The following is an 18,329-nucleotide window of genomic DNA, read 5'->3' as shown; positions in this document are numbered from 1 at the left end:
CAGAATGGTGGCTTGAATGGTGTCCAGGGGGAGAGCAGCTGCCGTCAGCGCAGACTCCGCTGTGGCTCGACATCCCACCGGAGCGTGTTCAGGAGAGTCATTGTGCCTGAGAAAGAGGACCATCAAAAAGGTCATTAGCAAAGGGAAATTAACATGGATGTTTATGTGGATAATTATTGTAATTCACTTTGAATACTTGCCATTAGGGCTTTAGCATTAGGGAAAACAGGGCTTTGGTTATTATAAGCTACTTAATGTACAACTGTCGCTGGCTGAAAGGCCCCAGTCAATTCTGAGCCACATCAATATCTGTATTCCATCAAACTGGACTGCATGAATACGCCGCCCTACCCCTTCTCCAATAGCTTTTGTAATGAAGTCCGACCCTAAAGCATTTGGCAAAGTGCAGATGCAGACGTGTAAAAAAAAAAAAAAAAAATGATGCAATCTGGTGTATTCACTGGGAAACTACTGATGATGTACCGCTAACTGTTTCCATCCGCGCTACAATAATTAGGCGCAAACTGAATGGGACACGCTGGTAAATGTTGTGGGTATAGTGTGTTTATTTCTTTCTCTTTTTTTTGTTTAACAGCCTCGCAGCTCAGACGCCGTAAGAGCCGTCCGTGAAATAATCAGCGGCATGAGTCTGGTCTGATCAGCATCACCGTCTGAGCGGATTCACAGGGCGCTGGAGTGTGACACAGGTGATAGATGATTACCACTTTTCATTTATTTGTTCAGACTCGTTTTGCTAATATCAATGGATTTCACCCATCAAGGCTAACGAATGCATTTCTTCACGGTCACAATAACCACTTTATCAATATTCATTCTTCTGACACTCGCGGGTTCGATATGTTCCTGCGACGGGAAGATGTGAGGAACGAAAACAAACTGACCACGTGCCTGCCTCTCTTTGTTTAACCGAATGTCGACCTCCCACTTGAGTTCATTTACCTTCTGATCGGGGAGCGAACTCTCCCAAAACACGCGACACACAGGGAAACACAAAGCCAGCATGGCCAGGTGAGTAATAACGGCCAGTTGAAAATAGCCTTTTCTGAATTTCTGCCTTCACGTCTAAGTTTTTCAGTGTCTTTTGTGTATTCGCCCTCGTCTCCCTCCTCCGTGTCTCACTGAGTGTGGAAATGACAGGCTCGTACGGCAGCTTCACCTCCCCCAGCTTCCCCCAGCCGTACCCCGACCACCAGCTCGTGGCGTGGAACATCAGCGTCCCGGACGGCCACAGGATCAAACTCTACTTCACCCACTTCAGCTTGGAGCCGTCCAACCAGTGTGAATACGACTACGTCCAGGTACGCGCCGGAATGATCTCACATTATGTGAACTCAGTAGCTTGTCTGCTAAAAAAGGCCCCTGACCTTGTCAGAGCAGGTTTTGGCAGAGGGGAACGAAACCTTGCGGTTCTGCGGCGAGGAAGAGAAGAACTACGAGAGCAGCCCCGGGAACACCGTCATCCTGTCAGCCGGGAACCTCATGTCAGTGGTGTTTAGGAGCGACTACTCTAACGAGGGCCGATTCACCGGCTTCCAAGCGTTTTACACCTCCGAAGGTGATGCAAAATAGCGACACTTGTTGCCAGGAGGCAGAGGCGGTTTTATCAGTCGCAATTACGCAGAGCAAAGTGTGGTGCAGTTTGCAGAGAGATATTCTCAGGTATTATACAATGTGATTATATAATACCTGTGATTATACAAGTACTACATATCTATAGAGGGTGAGGGATACACCGATCAGCCACAACATTAAAACCACTGACAGGAGAAGTAAATAACATTGGTCACCTTGTGACTATTCAATGTTCTCCTGGGAAACTTTTGGACCTGGCATTCATGTGGCTGTTACTGAGACATGCACCCACTCACCTAGACCAGACCAGGCACCAACCCCCCCACACCCTATAGCAATGTAACTCCTTGATGGCATTAGCAGGATGCAGCCTGACACAGGTACGCACACATAAACTGTTCAGGAACAACTCAAAAAACACGAAAAACAGCACAAACCTGGCCTCCAAATTTACTACATCCACGGAGGCCCCTCCCCTCAACCCACGAACAACATCCTTTTCCAAGACACCACCCACAGGACACCCTCAGAAGGCCCAAGTCCCGTCTCTTGTGATGTGAAGACACATTCTGAATTTCAAGTAGGTCGATGAATCAGTGCTTTGCCATGTGTGTCTCTCTCTGTCTCTCTCACAGACATCAATGAGTGTCTGTCAAAGGTAGACGGGGAGAGGGCGTGTGATCATTTCTGCCACAATTACATCGGCGGCTATTACTGCACGGCAGACAAGGACACCTTCTCCATGACAACAATAGGTCCTGCACAGGTAAGAGCAGCCCCGGCGAAAGCTCGAGAGGCATGTTCATCTGGACTCAATCAGAGCGAGTACAGTTGGTCGAGGGAAAGCGCTAAGAGCCGGGCATACACCATTTGACTGCCTATCGATCTCCGTAAATAGGGTGTGTTGTGCTTTCTGAGGCTCGATCCACTGGTGGCCAGCAGATATTGAATGCAGTACGGGCAGGCAATTTTCATTAGGGTGCACTGACCTCTGTTTGAGACATTTGCCGACCGCGCGTTTAATTCGGTGATGATATAAACCTAATAATGAGCTAATCTTTCAACAATTACAAGACTTTCTTTTGGGGAAGGGTAGTCAAAAATGAGACCAGATCGCTCCGTTACTACACCTAATTATTGAAAAGTCATTAGCGTTTCAAAATGTTTCGCTCTAATGCATAAGAAATGTTAAAAAATATATATTTTTTTTTCTGACATTTCACACAAGTTGAAACTTGGTATTGGATTTCATTCTGTCTTGTGCTAACTAATTTCAGACTGAAAAGGTATACCGATACATAAAGTGGTTGATCTCTGCCAGATGGCGCAAGGCGAGGTTAATTACCGTCGATTCCCGAGGGAAGAGCGACTTCAAAATGGCATTAAAAATTGATACCTGTGCACGGCGCTAATAGTGTACTGACACTTGGTAATTAATCACAATTACCAGCCGACGTGCCTTAAATTATTATTCTTTGCCAGAGGAAAAAGGGTGACAAAACAAATCATGCAATGAATAGGCGAAAAAATGATTATCTGCCTACAGATTGTACTAATTATATGAATTACAGCAACTCTGCCTCCTTGCAATGCTCATTTGTTTTTGTCTCCAACAACATCTGCACGCTTGCTGGGGCAATAACGCAAAGCGAAATGAATCATTTATGAAGCCGCGGCGAGAATTTTGTTCTGATCAAATAACTTTTTCGAGCCAATACTTCATAACCAGGCTGCTGCGGGTACTGAAGATTATAGGATTTCTCTTTCAACAGAAATCATATTGAGATGCTAATGTCCAAAAGTTTGAACAGTGATGACCGGGCAGAAATGTTTCAGTCCCAGAGGAGGCGAAGTTAAAGCAGGTTTGGCGTTGAGCGTCTGAGTCGTCTCCGCAGTGCCGTGCCAGAGCCTGTTGCTGACGTCGCCGTCTGGGGTCTTGACCAGTCCGGGATACCCGAGCCCTTACCCACCCATGAGTCAGTGCGATCACACCATCCGCCTGCCGGAGGGCTCCAGGATCGTCCTGGACTTCCTGGAACCGTTCGACGTAGAGGGACACCCAGATGCCCCCTGTCCATATGATATGTTGAAGGTCAGTCACGTGACTTCACAGCCTAGCACACACACACACACACACACACACACACACACACACACACACACACAAACACACACGAGATGATGAATAAGCAATGTATTCCTCCTCATGCTCGTGGAGGCAGCCTGTCACCTCCTTTGGTGATATACTACGCAGTTTCCTGCATATTTAAGTTTGCCCTTACATCAATCAGTCAGTCGAGTGATGAATGTTTTGTTTTTTTTCCTAATTAATGTTGCTGTTTTTTCTAGATTTCAACGGCCGGACAAAATTACGGGCCGTTCTGCGGCTCAGTGGCGCCGGGCCGCATCGACACGGGCAGCTACCAAGTTCACGTCGCGTTCAGGTCCGACGCAAGCGGGAAAAACAGGGGCTGGAAGATCAAGTACACCAGCATCAAGGCTAAATCTGTCACCTTAACGTAGAAACTGTTTAATTTCTTTTTGTGGACTTTCAATCTCACCGGCGCAATCCGCTTTTGCTCTCACTCTTGTATTGTGCTTTATTGTTACTGTGCAAATAAAATGAGATTTAGAACCAGGATGAGGACATTCGTTCAAATCAGACCACTATAACCATGAAATACAGTCTGAATGTGGGCAGACGAGCAAACCGTAAATCTGTCTTGAAGAACGAGAGGCGGTTTAGTGTAGAAATAATAAATTAAACACAGGGGTCTTCAGCGTTTTTAAGGCCGAGGATCCCCAAACTGATAGAGTGATTAAGTAGGGACCTCCTACCTACTACTATATGTGTTCTATATTAAACTCGGACTATTGCTATTTATAAATATTTATAAGTATTACTAAAATATGTTAGATTCATGTTAATGTGTATTTAACGAAATTTAAATTTGTGGGGGGAATTTAAAAAAATATATACAACAAATGTCTAATAAACCAACGATTTTGCGACCCCCCCTGCAGTACCTCTGTGGACCCCTAGGGGTCTCGGACCCCTGTTGAAGACCTATGTCTTAATCTTTGTATATTTTGCAGCTTGTTCTCAGAAATTTCTGAAAAAGATTCTCTCTGTACAAAAAAAACAAAACAAAATATATTCTGGGGTTCTTCGGTACCGTGAAATGACCTCTCAGTGACACTTCTGCATTCACTCACATTTCGCCTGAACTCTTTCATTTAATTTTACAGTTTCCGTTGCTCTATTTTGACCCTTTGAACATTATTTTTTGAGTTCAAAACCACAGTACGTTACCTTTGCCTGGCTTGTTTTGCTGCATCACACGTTGCAGGTTGAAGGTCTGATCGTAACAAAGGCAGGTACGCACTGACCCGTGACGTCGACTTGGCATTTGTGCAGCCAAACAGAATCATAAGGGTTTGAATAGACGCTCACTCTCAACGTCATGTGACCTCACCGGGACAAGTTTTTTTTTTTTTTTTTTTTTTTGCAGCATGAAATGCCCAGCCAGTCCTCGGGGCACATGGGTGCTAAAAGAGCAAACGCAGACTTCTTTCCTGAGCTCGGCTAGGTCATAATCTAATCCACACAGACAGTGTGACACTTGACGGCACGATCGACTGCTCCTGCGTCGCCGCGCTCACTCCTAACTGTTCAGCCTAGTCGGAGCCAATGCCACAGGAATTGCGCACACCATGAAACCCATTAACCAGCAGTTGGAAAATATCCAACAGACCTGACGCTAATACAGTGCGCTCGTCAATATTCTGCTCATACGAGAAAGTAGGATGTTAGTGTAGAAATAAATACAAAGGTGATTCCTTGTTAAAATTGTTAATGTGTCATGAGTATTTTGGGGCGTTTAAATGTCATTTTCACAGAGAGGAGCTACTGGTTTTGAGTCTAAAAAGCTGACGCCCCCGTATCCCTACACAATGCTGACCTTTAATTCTTCACAGGTAGAACAACTATATCAATAAAAGTATTGTATCTTTCACTCCGCTTGTGCCTAACTCTAACCCTTTTTAATATCAGTCAAACACCAGTGTTGTAAAGAGATGAAATGCCCTTAAATTTAAAGAAAATCTCTCCTCCACCCGTCATCATGTAAAAAAAGGCACCTTTAATCACCTAATATGAATTCACATGCAACTTCGTTTTGTAACATTTTAAACAAGCTTAAATACAAAATGCGTTTGGGAACAACTCCTAAAAGGGTTCAGTACAAAACAGAGAGGCACACACAGACACAATACTGAGCAATTAAGAGATCTTTCTGTAAGCATCACTCTCCCTGTATGTAGTGTCGTCTCAATCTCACCAAAACACAGAGAGAGAGAGAGAGAGATAGAGAGAGAGAAAAGATCTTTCCTGCAAATTCAAATCCATAATTTGTTTCATTGTTCAGAAGACAGATGAGATGACAGGCATGAGAAAAGCTATCTTGTCCATGAGTCACACCGACCCGCACGCATTGTCTACGCGGTCTTACATGACACGGCCACCAGACTGACATAACTTCCATGGTACTATATAATCGATATTCTTAAAGAGCACTTATCTGGCTACATACGTAATTCAAAGGTTACCTGTGACACTCTCACCTGTAACGTCTTCAGCAAGTATTTCTACCTTTTTGTTCTTCCATGTCTAGACTCTAAATGGCCACACAGCGAGTCACTGGGATGTTTCTACTGGGGTGTACGCTAAAAAAATGAAAGAGAAATAGGATCCATATATATTGATCTGTGTTCTAAATCGTTAGCCTAATAGCATAATCACGTAAGTCATATTTAGGCTTTCTGTTGCAATATCAATTAAAATACCAATGTCTTCTTGTTTTTCGAAAACGTTCCAATATGACCTAGGCAAATATGGTATTAGGCTAACGAAATACTTGAGCATTTTCATTGTGCTAATGTTTAAGTCTAAGACTTAAAAATCAACTTGTGTAAGGTCCATGACACACCAAGTTAGTCAGCAGTTAGGCAACTTTGTGGTGTGCACTAATCGGACCCCTGACCCTTCTGAGCATGCTGAAATGCGAGGGAAACCCGTTGTTCTAGAGGGAGCGCTCTGATTGGCTGTGCAGCTAAGCGAACTAGCATATGAGAGGAGTACGGAATAATATTTTTGTCCACATTTCATCGGAACATTTCACTTGTGGAAGTGGAATGTGGTGTGAAGAAAAAAAAACAACAAAAGAAAGTGTCTCCGCAAATCTCTTTCTCTTTTTGAGTGACAAATACAGAATTCTGCCACCTGCTGGTATGGACAGATGTTTACTCTTACACAGGTTAGCTGTTAGCGGTAGTCTATGCAGAGTTTTAAAGGGGATTTTAACACTTGGACTGAATTCTAGCTTTGATGCCAGTTTTGTGTGTCTGGGCTTTAATATTTTAACATCTAACTGCCTGGAGAAGTTAGAGTCTAACTTCTCCAAGGATCTACAAAAAAAAATAGTGCACACCGTCCATCTTATCTGGCAGTATTTAAGGGCTAGCGGAAGGCATAAAAGTACAGGAATGCTGATTTCAATAAATCCTTGAAGCACTAGATCCACATCTTGGGGAAAATGCTGTTCTCGATGAAAGATAAATTTCAAGATGTTAATCTTGTATTTGTTTACTAAAAATGAAGCTTGAGACATGTAGCTTAGCTTGAAGACTAGAAACTGGGGGATAAACTATTTTGAGACTAGCTGGTCTCCCAATGTGCTACCAGTACATTGGGAGACCTTTTCCTGTACAAGTACAATGAACAAGCACGAAGAACTAGCTCCGAAGTACTTAATGTGTTAATCTGAAGTGCTCATTTGTACATTCTGTTGCCTTTGGATTGAGCCAGTCGAGCCTATTCTTTGTTTCCAGTCTGCTGGCTTCAGCTTCTCACTGAAAGGATTGACATGCGGGTGACATCTATTTTCTCTCGCAGCTCTCAGTCAGAGACAAATGAGGGACATTTCTCTAAATGCTCAACTATGGCTTTTGGTTTCTCATGGATATGTTCGTCTGTAATTATTTTCACAGCCCATAGAAAGTAAATGCAAATAGTCAATGTGAGCCCGCCTTTGATAAACATGACTTGTGCAAATCACCCTGGTTCCTCTTGAGGGAAAATCATTCAAGCGATTTGCAAGTTTTAGAAAATGATGCGAATGCCAACATCCTTAAAAGTCATATATTCCAGCAGTATGGACATTATCAGTAACGCAGGGTAAATCCCATTCTACTGACCCTGAGGCAGATGATGTGAACTCTTATCAGTCTCTGCTCAGGTAAAGCCCCGGCCTAGCCGCTGCCTTGGGCTGGGGATTGTACGCCCCCCCCAGTGCTCTCCTCACTGGACCGCTGGCTGCTGTCCGGCTGTGCGCTGCTCCTGATGGACTGCATGGCCTGAATCTGCTGGAGACGCGTGTTTAGTTCGGCTTCGCAGGCTTGCAGCAGTGCGGAAGTCCTTTCTCTGTCCCAGCCGAGCACCTGCTGCATAGCTTCCACCCCACGGGTCACCACCATCTGAAGACACATGGAAGGGAGCTTCGTTTTACAAACCCGAAACTTGACCATGTGAAAACGCATCCTGGCTGATCTTTCCTGGATATACCCTAGATTCTTGATGACACTGTGTCAGGAAAAGGTTTGACATGGGAATGTAGTCAGTAGTGTAATCTAGGTGCAGTTTGTTGATGAGCCAAAAAAAAAAAATTACATTTTTTTGTTTCCTTTTGTTAGTGAAGCAGAGACTGTTTTTTCTGATTGTTAACATGTTGCAATCACTTGGTTGGCTGTAATCATGGCTTGTTCAGTTAAATATACTAAAAAATCTCAGAGGATTCTGATATCCATAATTTCCCGTAAGTAAACGTTTTCCTATTTCCTTAATGGTCTCTGATTTTAAAAGCTTTATTTGCAGTTGTAGCGTAAGATGGATTCAATGCATCTGCCCTTCAGCCAACACTGATTATGCTGTGTGCGTTAGCTATGTGCTCCAATCACGTTTCAAGTACCACTCCTCCTGCGCCACCAGGTTTCCCATATTTGGAAGGTCCTGGCTCCAGCTAGAAAAGATGCCGTCTTCCATTCTTTGCGGTTCAGTTCTTCAACAGTGTACGCATTTTACACGGATGCAGTCGCATCAGAGGGAGTACTGTAATTATCAAGACAGATTACATACTGCAATGTGTAAATGTACCCTGGTTGCTAAGATTGGTCTAAACGCGCTGTATGAACTATTCTGGAGGTTCAAAGAAAGACCGGGACCTCTGAGGCATTTGGCATTTGGGCAGCCTGCATCAATGGCGCGAGCGGACTACCTGCAGATCCTCAGTGGAAAGCCTGGTCTCTGGGGATGTTTTGCCTTTCAGGACCATCAGCGTCCTGGAAATGAATCCGGATGCAGCGTCCACCTCCATTCCGTCCGTCACATCCGCAGCATCTCCAGCATCTCCAGCATCTCCAGCATCTGACATGTCGATGTATAAAAATGTTTTTTTTTTAGGTTTTAAATCACAGAAAGAGTTGAGATTTCTATGCAGCAACAATGGTTCCACCTAGTGACCAAAGGGTTCAAGTGCAGCTCTCCCTTTAAGAATTAAATATCAGGAACCTAAGAGAAAAGATTAGGGCTATAGCAGTAAACAATGACATGTAACAAAAAAAAGTAACTTAGGAAATACACAGATGTTCCTATACTAGAAACCTGCCACCTGCTGGTTCCTAAACCTCAACTCCCCACCTGTCCTTCAGAACAGAAGAAGCTACTTGAGTGACACATCTTCAAAAAAAGTCCAGTTGTCTTTAAAGTTTTTGGATACTTAAGGAATAATTTCATTTGTATTTATTGTATTTAATTAAAAAAAAAAAAAAAGTATTTCATACATTTTTTTATTAGAAATCTGTTAGCCTACTGAGACCCAAATATTTGTTTGTAATTTCTTTAAAATAAGATTAAGATCATTAGGTATTTGGGATTAGTAGTACTAAAGAAGTAAAAAAGCAAGTCACCAATGTGTATTAAAATATAAAACTGTTTACTTTAAGGCAAAATCAGAACAGGAAACGATGAAATCCCAATGTCCTCAAACACGTACTTGTGAATTTGTTAATTTTGCATATCAAAGTAGAAAAGTTAATAAGCAAGACAGACACAATTAAACAAGTGTATCGACCCTTTCCTGCCAGTACGTGGCAAACTAAAGTGTCTCCTTATGAGGACAACAGGTCTAAATGCAGCAGGATAAGCATAGAATAATAAGATAAGAATATTTTATTTTGTTGCAGATTATTTCAAATACAAGGCCCATAATCATTTGCAAATGTATTGTTTCCTTAGATTTATGGACTGTATAAGGCCGTCATCCAGGTGAAGGTTACATCAGGGTACATACCTGACATTACATTGTCATGTTATCTGTAGTATGATCTCCTAGATATGGCTTAAGAATTTCTATTTAACAAACTAGTGGCTCTTCAGAAGGCACAGTAATAGATGGGCCACGGCAGCGACTCCTCTAAGACTACAGCTGATTTTGCTCAAGTATTGCTGAGTAATACTCAGTTTATGTAGAAGGTCCTTATTCTGACCGAAAGCAAAATGACTGTCTAACCAAAAAGTAGCAACTTCTCACAGAGATTACAGTGTTTCAGTAAACCACGCGACACACTAGAAAACCTCTTTAGAGGGTGAGACGAGGGTAAAATATCCTGGATCTTTATTTAGAAGAACTAGCTCCAAACGGTAAAAATAAAAACTACCACATAATGACACGGTACCTTCCTGGCCAGCCTCGTCCTGCTGTCTGTCCTCGTTCTCCGAAGCTTTGAGGTAAAGCTCGAGTAACTCCTTGGACTGCCTCTCCTCCTCTCTGCGGTCTAAAACCCTCTGCAGCGTCTCCTGGAGCTTCTCGGCCCTCTCCTCTTTGAATCCCAGAGCAGAGGCTAGTTCAGGGCGTGGGGCGTCCACTAAGGTCTGAAACAGCAGGTGTCACAAGATACGCATCAATATACCATTGTTTGAGAACTTTTTTGGCCCTGGATGAGCATCTATGAATAGATCTGTTTTTCATATTTCGGCATGACAGCGGCTTTTTCCGCTTGGAGTCCAGGCGGTTTTGTATCAAGTCTGAGCAGGTACTTTTTTGATTTCTGTTTAGTGTGTCCGTGCCTAAACTGCTGACTGAGTAACACACGCTTTATTCCACCGCCTCTTGTTGTTGGTCAGACTGGAAAACAATGACTGGCGCGTGGAACAGCCATCTTGACGGAGATCTTCAATACGTGTTAACCGCCGCCTACGCATTAAGTTTTGAAGCATCATCTATGGCAACCCAGAGGCTGAGTCATCAGACAGGAGCCAATGGACCGTCTCCGGATTAACACACTTTAGTGCATAATTACAGAGAATGTATGAGAGGTCGACAACTGTTAAACAATAGCAAACAGTGATTTCAAGGTTCAGCTTAATAAAAGGATGTGTGTGAGAGTTCAGATCACTAATGTGTTCTCAATTATTTCCGGATAGCGGAGGTAGACGGGAAGAGAAAGAGTCTGACTACACAGACTATTCCGAGTGAGTACGGTCAATTTATTATGCATAATATCCTCATTCAAGATTAAAAAGTTGATGGTGACAAATGAGGATAAGGTATTTTTGGGGGGGGGGTTAGTTAAGGCTGCTATTGTTTTGTTAGCAGGGCGTTCCGGGATTCTGACATCACGCTAATGGTTCTGGTACCTGTAGTTCTGCCTCGGACATGAGAATGATGCTGGCCAGGTCCTGCTTCAGCTGCTGAGCCAAGTCCCACCAGGGAAGCATCGCACTGGAGGAGTCCACAGCGTCGGCCTCCAGCAACACCGACTCCCTTGCCATCCAGGCTGTGCCGCCATCAACTGCAACGAAAGCCAAATGAGCGCCCAACACAAGGATGTTCTTTTCGACAGTCCGTCGTGACTCCAGATAAATCTCACATATGAGTAAACTGCTTACCTTTGCGAACTGGAGACCATGTCTCTTTTTGCTGCAGCAGCATGAACTTTGTGTTAAAGGGCAAACACAAAAAGTAGGCTTGATCCTCTACTATAGTCCCATCATTCTCTAGGACCACTGTGACCGATTCACTGGGGCTAAACCCGAGAAACTCACCCCCTGTTGGAAAAGCAGAGGAATTACTTGGCGTTATAGAGCTCACAGCACATTTGCCCTAGAGAACTTTTAACATCTTTAGGCAAATAACCACATTTCATAGCAAAACAATAAGCGCCACCAAGTCTATGCAGGAGTAAATATTCTACAACTAATATACTCCCACACTACCTGACCATCGGGTGAGTCATGCAAATACCTGAGCACTTTAAACTAGTCCATCCAACCGAGCTGTCACGGCTGCTCTTTCATCAAAGCTGCAGTGGCGTTTGCCACACGCCACTGCTGAGTGGCTGAACTGTTTGCTCCGTCTGTCACCCAAACTGTAGCGTGGGTTTGTCCTTTAGCTTTATGCACATTTTATGTCAACGAGGAGTCCATGCCTCTGGTTTGCTTGTTACCACCACTTAATCTTTACTGTAACTTTAATAGTATTTGAACATCCTTGTGTTATTGATGCCTAAACTGGATTGAATGGGAATTGGTTAATGCAACAACACATTTTGTATCATTTTATAACTTTATAACAGGGTCATAAACTAATTCAGTTTGCATCAAATGATAGTACTGAGAGCGCTGTAACAATAATAATAGTAGAAGTGGTCTCCCTGTAGCGCTGGACCCACCTAAGCAATACAATGCAAGCTGTCTGAGCACCTCTACGGACAGACAGATTGCAGTGATCTGGGCAACGCCTGGTGACTAGCATTCAAGGAATGAGCCGGAGAAGACTGACTTTTCATGTTTAGTTCCTGCAAGTTTGAACACGATGCAAAATGGAAGCGTTGCTGCTTGCCTCCGTCAGTGATTCTTGCAGATAAGCTGGATTTAATGTGTGCAGCAGAAACAAAGTGGCTGCACAATCACTGTTTGGATTTAAAAAAAATAAATAAATAAATAAATAAATAATATGGCGGGGAAGATTGTTGTACACCATGTAATCTGTTTCACTTTCGCCACTACATCCAGACCTCCTCTCGTTTAGTTCAAATGCGAACTAAGATTTAAAAAGATTCATTATACGACCACGTGGGTTTAAATTACACTCCTATGTCACATTTGTGTTAATTCTTCCTGTATCAATCATAGCTTTGATTATTTTTTATGTTATTATTACTATTACATAGCTTTAAAATTAGACAGTCCTGGAAAGCTGTCATGGTAACTCACCCGTTTTCTTCAGGTCTTCTAAGGAGGGAACAACCACCCCGTATGATTTTTGTCGGGTGAAATTGCACACCTTGCACGGTCTCCTATCTGTCATTCTAGGCTGTGTACAGAGAAACTTATATTTATTTTGTTTCTGTTGTCCTAATTCTGACAAACACCACCAGCAGCTCTCCACAACTACCTCTTCGAACGCGGAACCGCCACTGTGACGCTATGACTTCTGGGATATGTGGTTTTGCCAGGTAGAAAGTTTAAAAATGAGTTTAAGCGCCCCGGCGAGAGGAGTTGCAACGTTTATTTGTGTATTTATTTATTTGTTTCACTGAACTATGCTTTTCATTGTTGAAAAATGCAACACTACAGGTACAGTATGGCCTTTGAACAATAATTATGTTATGGGTCATGATTAGGCGGCATGTGTCCAATATATTAATATATGTCTTATATTTTTTGTATCTTTATTAGCAATTAAGTTAGCGTTGAAATAAAAAAAATAAAAATTTCAAATGTACTTATGTTTGTCGTTATATTATTAGTCCGGTTGTGGTGAATCAGGAAAAGCAATCGAGCGCGGTTCGGTCGAGCAGCCTGCTAATCAAACAAGGGGGACAGGAAGATGGCATCCACCGACCAACCTGAGCCACAATCCCAGGTCTCTTCATGCTACTAACGCGTTTACCTCTGAATGTCCAAATGCGGCAGTGGACTCCCCTAGTGTGCTCCATTTGTTGGCGTTTAAATACCACGATTTACATGTGTTGTTTTTGTAGCTGCCCGGCTAACGGAGGCTAGCATATTTGGTCTGCTAGTTAGCATGCTAGCTAGGATACGTTTCTGAAGTTGCCTCTCAGACATGATCCTGCTGACTAGTGGACGCATATGGTTCTTGGGAGTTTTTTGTGTTTTTTTGAGTGTGTTGCTTACAGAGTCGGCTAGCTTTTTACCACAACCAACTATAGCACCGTCCTTCTATCTGGTCATGTAGCCCCGTCTATGTCTTATTATTATGTGGAGTTAATGATATTTGGAATGGAAAGGTCACCAAACAAGTCAGGTGCTTTGTACTTCTTTCCTAACAGAGTTGGTTAACACCTGGCCATGCTAAGAAAACAAATGTTACATAAGGTTTCACCGGTGACAGCTGTACACTTCTGCACTTTGTTCCTACAATTGCAATGCTACTCATTTCAATCCTTTGCATGTGCAACCAAGTGGAGAACTAAATTAATGCATGTAGGCCAGGGGTGTCACTCATTTTAATTCTGAAATATCTTTAAAAAAAAAAAACATGAGTGCAGTTTGGGCACATACTTGTCTGCTATTTAGTCCTGGATCTTCTCATACTATAACAGTGGACAAATTAAGGCTAACAGTTAGCCAATATTTTAATTGAAAATGTAATTTTTGCATTTTGCAAATTCATGCCGTGGGTCAGATCTGACCCTGTGTTGGGCTGCTGTGATGTAGACTATATGTTAACGTAGACTAAAGAAGCTAGGAAGATAATAAAACAAGTTAAATAGTGTATTGAATCCTAGCAGACAATCATAACTGAGAAACTAATAAATAACTGAGAAAATTATTGATTCAGCTGTGTTTGCTGTGTTTTGGAGGCTGTGGCTGTTGAATTGTGTTGTGTTGTACTGACACATGTTCCTATAATTTTGACAACCCCATTTTATTCAGAGCTAATTAACAGAAATGCTTAACTCGATCCAGTTCAACAGCACCACAAACTACATCCTCCGAAATTATCATCCAGTTATAGCCACCTTTCTTACATTGTTTCAACACTTATTATATTATATTATATTATATTATATTACAGTGCATTTGTTTGATATACTTGTACCTAATGTTTCGGCATTTGTGTCTATATGCCCATGTCACTTAAACTATTACACAGGTCAGAAGAAGGCTATCTAAGTGTGTTAATTGTAATTTTAATGAAATTAATTTAATGTAATTTTAAGACCAGGAGTCACCTGACTTAGATGGTACCGTCTTATACTTTCCTGCTACGCTGAATTGACAGGAATGTATGATATGAAAGGTGTTTATGCGTGTCCTCCAGTAGATGGCACTGTAATACAAGTCTTTCTTTATCTTCTCAGCCTGGCCTTCCACTCGGAGACGATGCAGCAGCTCGCCCCAGAGAAGCACTGGTAAGGGTTCAATATTTGCTCAATTATGGACTAGAATCACAAAACTATTTTTAAGTATGCCTGTTTGCTCAAAGTGCAAATTAGACAGAGATGGGTGGTTCGGATCGTATTTACATGATATTTTCCGTATAACATTTTAATGATTACATTTCGTGTAATCAAGAAAAAGTTATGCGTATGTTCTTATAAATAATTCAGTATTTCAAATATCACAAAATTTTGCAGATGCCATGATCCCTAATAATAAATTTAAGTTTTTTTTTTTAACACTCACGCTGTCTTCACAAGCCAGTCCTTTCGCTTTAATTATGTGCTTACCAGGGAAATCAGCAGCCGTAGCATTTTTAAAAGAAATAAAAATAAAAGTCTGCAAATTCTTCGCAACGTTTTTTTTTTTTTTTTTTTTTATCCCCTTAAGGTCTGATAACTTACAGACTTTTATTTGGCTAATCGGATGATATTACAAACTCCCAGGGGAGATTCGGTGTTAAAGGCTTCCAATTAGCAGACAGTCACTTTAGCATCACTCTGGTGTCCCCAAGCCATAATGAGAGTGTACTTTATGTTCCTCGTCTTTGGAGAGGGGAAAAAGGATTGAGAAAGGTCTATTTTAACAGCGCCAGTGTTTCCTCAGTTGCTTTAATCATTTATGGCGTAAAACTTTGACTACATATCTTTGTTGTTCTTTGTTAGCTCGCTATTTTTTTCAGTCTGTGTCAAGACCCAGGAAGGTTTTGGTTTGCCAATAATTAGTCTGAACGTTTTTGTTCCCAGAGAAGAGTATTTAAGAAAAATTACTTGGAGAAAGTTGTTTAACTTTGGATTCTTAATCATAGTAGCTTCAGTCATTCCAGCTATATAAGTTGGTAATGCTATCAAATGGTAATATTTAACAAAAATACACCTAAGTTGTTTTGTCGGTAATGCGTAACGGCAAGTGTTTATAAGACATTCATGGCTCCAAGTGATGATTACTGCCAGGAATGTTGTGTTATTGCTAAGTAGGATGGAATGCTTCTCAGGTACATTCACTGTCCTTGTATGGGCACAACATCCAGGTTAGAGGAGTGCTCCATTGTTGAGCCTACATGTCTCAATGTCATTCACCACCATTCACTCTTCATCTTCCCCCCATCATCCCTTCATGCCAAGGCTAATTTAATCCTGGGGTTATTGATTGTGGGAGCATTCTCCCAGGCTTTCTTTCAATTTACTTCAATTTCATCATCCCAGTGCGCTTCAAGACTGCCTCCTCAAAAAGGGAAGAAATTCTTGTTATGAGGGTCCTGATTCGAGACTGGTTGACAAGTCCCACCACCACCGCCGCCTCCGCCACGCCGCCCGCCCTCACTTCCAACCCTTTTTCTCCTTTCTCTTTTTGATGAGCTGCTCTTTCCCAGTTAAGTGGATTATTACAGTAGGGATAATTCTTGTCACATGGCATTATTTGGATGAGGTGAATAATTGAAATTTGTGTCTGAAAGGATTTTATCTGGATGAGAGGAAAGGGAGTGCTGGCAGGGTTGCGAGGGCAGGGAGAGGGAGAGAGGGGGGGAGGGAGAGCACACACACACACACACACACACACACACACACACACGTTTGCATAACATTTATGTGCACATTGACATGTGCATGTCAGACAAGCCAGTGTGTCAGACTGGGGACACCAGTCATGTTAACAGGTTCTGACTCACCTCGCCCAGATCACCAGGCCCTGGCACTCTGCACGGCATGGGCTATCCTCGGTGGCAAGAGGGCCAAGCTCAGGGGCCAGTGCCACAGCCTCTGCCACCGCGCAGGCCACGGGGGGCAGATCTGGAGCTGCAGTAAGAGAGAAGAAAGGGTGGGCCTATGTGAGTGCGTGTCCCACGGTTGACTGGTATACCAGTCGCTGCCAGCCGCCGCCGCCGCTTCTCTCACCTCCGGCGCTGCTGTTTGCTCGCCCTCACCCCGGCCCTCTCGGTCTATTATCCCCACCCACCTTCCGCTCATCCCTCCCACGGCCGTTACCCCTGCCAGCGTCTTGCTGGTGTTTCCCTAGTGTTTGTGCTCTTTCCCTTACAGTGACACCCTTTGCTCACCCCTCGGCTCCTTCAGTCACTCTGTTGACTCTAAATCCATCCAAACATATGACATATGACTCTAATTCCTTTGGATACAAAACAGGAAGGAAATGGGAGCTATGTTAACGTAAGCTGCATATTGTGAGGACAAACTAAATGTATTGGATTAAAATTAATTTATTTGATTGTTCTGAGTGACATAGAAAAACCTAATTATTTCCAACCACCAATCTCAACAACAAGTATATCCTCATTGATGGCGTAAACTTAACTCCTAAGACCCCCTGTCCTCATATGGGCACATTAGGTTTTATTGCATCTTATTCTGCTTTATTTAAACCTGTTGTCCTCATTAGTGGACACTTTACTCCATCTAGTGGTAGCAACGGTTAAAACTCATTTATTTATGACTATTGACGTTAACAAATCTCATCAAGTACCAAGTACTCGTATGAGGACGTTGGGATATCATTGTTCACAATTCTGTCTTTGCACAGGCAGTTATTAAAATAAATACTTTTACATGTTGTCACATGTAACTTGTAACTTTATTATAATATAAATAATGAAATAATCCCAGTGTTCACATATGAGTACAACAATTTGTTTGCTTTTTTTTTTTTTTTTTTTCTACTACTAGAACAGGAACTACTACTACTTCCTGTTCAAAGATGTTGCTTAGTTTTTATACTTAGGTCCTACTGATTAATTATGAAAAGAAATAACAACACATCGTATTTAAGAGAATGTTGGGGTTAGGTGAGTAGAATTTTTTTTAAATTATGTGTTTACTGTAAAAAATAGCTTCAATTTGATGATTTTTTTTTCTTTTTTTTTTGCAATAATGCAATGCAATAACATGTCCTACTTAGTTACTACTAGTCAGAAACAGAGCTGCCCCCTCACCAAGCACAGTCCTTACACTTTTAGGTGTTACTACTTTAAGAAAAAAAAGAAAAAAAAATGACACTATGACTACACATGTTTGTGTGTGGGCATGCAAGCGTGTGGTTAACACGTGCAGCGAGTTTCATGTGTGCCATCCGCACAACTGGTGTGCGTGCGCGTGTGTGCGTGCGCGCGCGTGGGCATAGATGGTGCGAGCGGGGTGTGTGCTCTCGTGTTTAGGTTTGGGGATTTTAGTACAGCGGAGGGAGGGGAAAAAAAGAATTGTAA

The 18,329-nt window shown here is 42.4% G+C and overlaps 3 protein-coding genes across 6 annotated transcripts in view; 2 read left to right on the top strand and 1 right to left on the bottom strand.

The window, feature by feature from the left end:
• The first annotated feature begins 879 nt into the window (after positions 1-879).
• Positions 880-4,232, top strand: masp2 (MBL associated serine protease 2). The gene is given in 7 exon segments (XM_047611015.1): positions 880-1,029; positions 1,097-1,319; positions 1,399-1,576; positions 2,229-2,312; positions 2,315-2,359; positions 3,489-3,685; positions 3,943-4,232. Coding segments are annotated over 7 exon segments (909 nt in total). The 5' UTR covers positions 880-1,021; the 3' UTR covers positions 4,117-4,232.
• Positions 3,561-13,114, bottom strand: dffa (DNA fragmentation factor, alpha polypeptide). 4 transcript variants are annotated; one of them, XR_007114654.1, is made up of 7 exons: positions 12,923-13,114; positions 11,597-11,755; positions 11,345-11,499; positions 10,384-10,579; positions 8,925-9,073; positions 7,849-8,127; positions 3,561-3,707 (listed from the first exon to the last, which is right to left on the bottom strand). XR_007114654.1 is itself a non-coding variant. In XM_047610982.1 (6 exons), exons 1-6 carry the CDS (start codon positions 13,014-13,016, stop codon positions 7,903-7,905), a joined length of 978 nt encoding a protein of 325 aa, XP_047466938.1. In that variant the 5' UTR covers positions 13,017-13,114; the 3' UTR covers positions 5,716-7,902. The 4 variants fall into 4 exon arrangements, 3 of the variants coding, with proteins under 3 accessions (XP_047466938.1, XP_047466950.1, XP_047466959.1); XM_047610982.1 differs by lacking the exon at positions 3,561-3,707 and having other exon boundaries at positions 5,716-8,127; XM_047610994.1 differs by lacking the exon at positions 3,561-3,707 and having other exon boundaries at positions 5,716-8,127; positions 8,925-9,064.
• A 372-nt stretch (positions 13,115-13,486) lies between these two features.
• Positions 13,487-18,329, top strand: part of pex14 (peroxisomal biogenesis factor 14) — a 44,533-nt gene continuing 39,690 nt past the window's right edge. The window contains exons 1-2 of the mRNA XM_047597128.1: positions 13,487-13,574; positions 15,037-15,087. Of these exons, the coding sequence (XP_047453084.1) occupies positions 13,539-13,574; positions 15,037-15,087 (87 nt within the window). The 5' untranslated portion in view covers positions 13,487-13,538. The remainder of the gene's footprint in view (positions 13,575-15,036; positions 15,088-18,329) is intronic.

This window comes from Mugil cephalus, chromosome 1 (assembly GCF_022458985.1).
Source record: "Mugil cephalus isolate CIBA_MC_2020 chromosome 1, CIBA_Mcephalus_1.1, whole genome shotgun sequence".
NCBI classification, from domain to species: domain Eukaryota; kingdom Metazoa; phylum Chordata; class Actinopteri; order Mugiliformes; family Mugilidae; genus Mugil; species Mugil cephalus.
This window is presented reverse-complemented; position numbering and strand designations above follow the sequence as displayed.

Excerpts from the sequence above, each read along its gene's own strand:
- dffa (XM_047610982.1), bottom strand. The coding sequence starts at position 13,016 with ATGACAGATAGGAGACCGTGCAAGGTGTGCAATTTCACCCGACAAAAA. Across the intron at positions 11,500-11,596 it reads ATGGTCTCCAGTTCGCAAAG|TTGATGGCGGCACAGCCTGG; the intron begins GTAAGCAGTTTA and ends CTTTCGTTGCAG. Across the intron at positions 8,128-8,924 it reads TTTCCACTGAGGATCTGCAG|ATGGTGGTGACCCGTGGGGT; the intron begins GTAGTCCGCTCG and ends ATGTGTCTTCAG.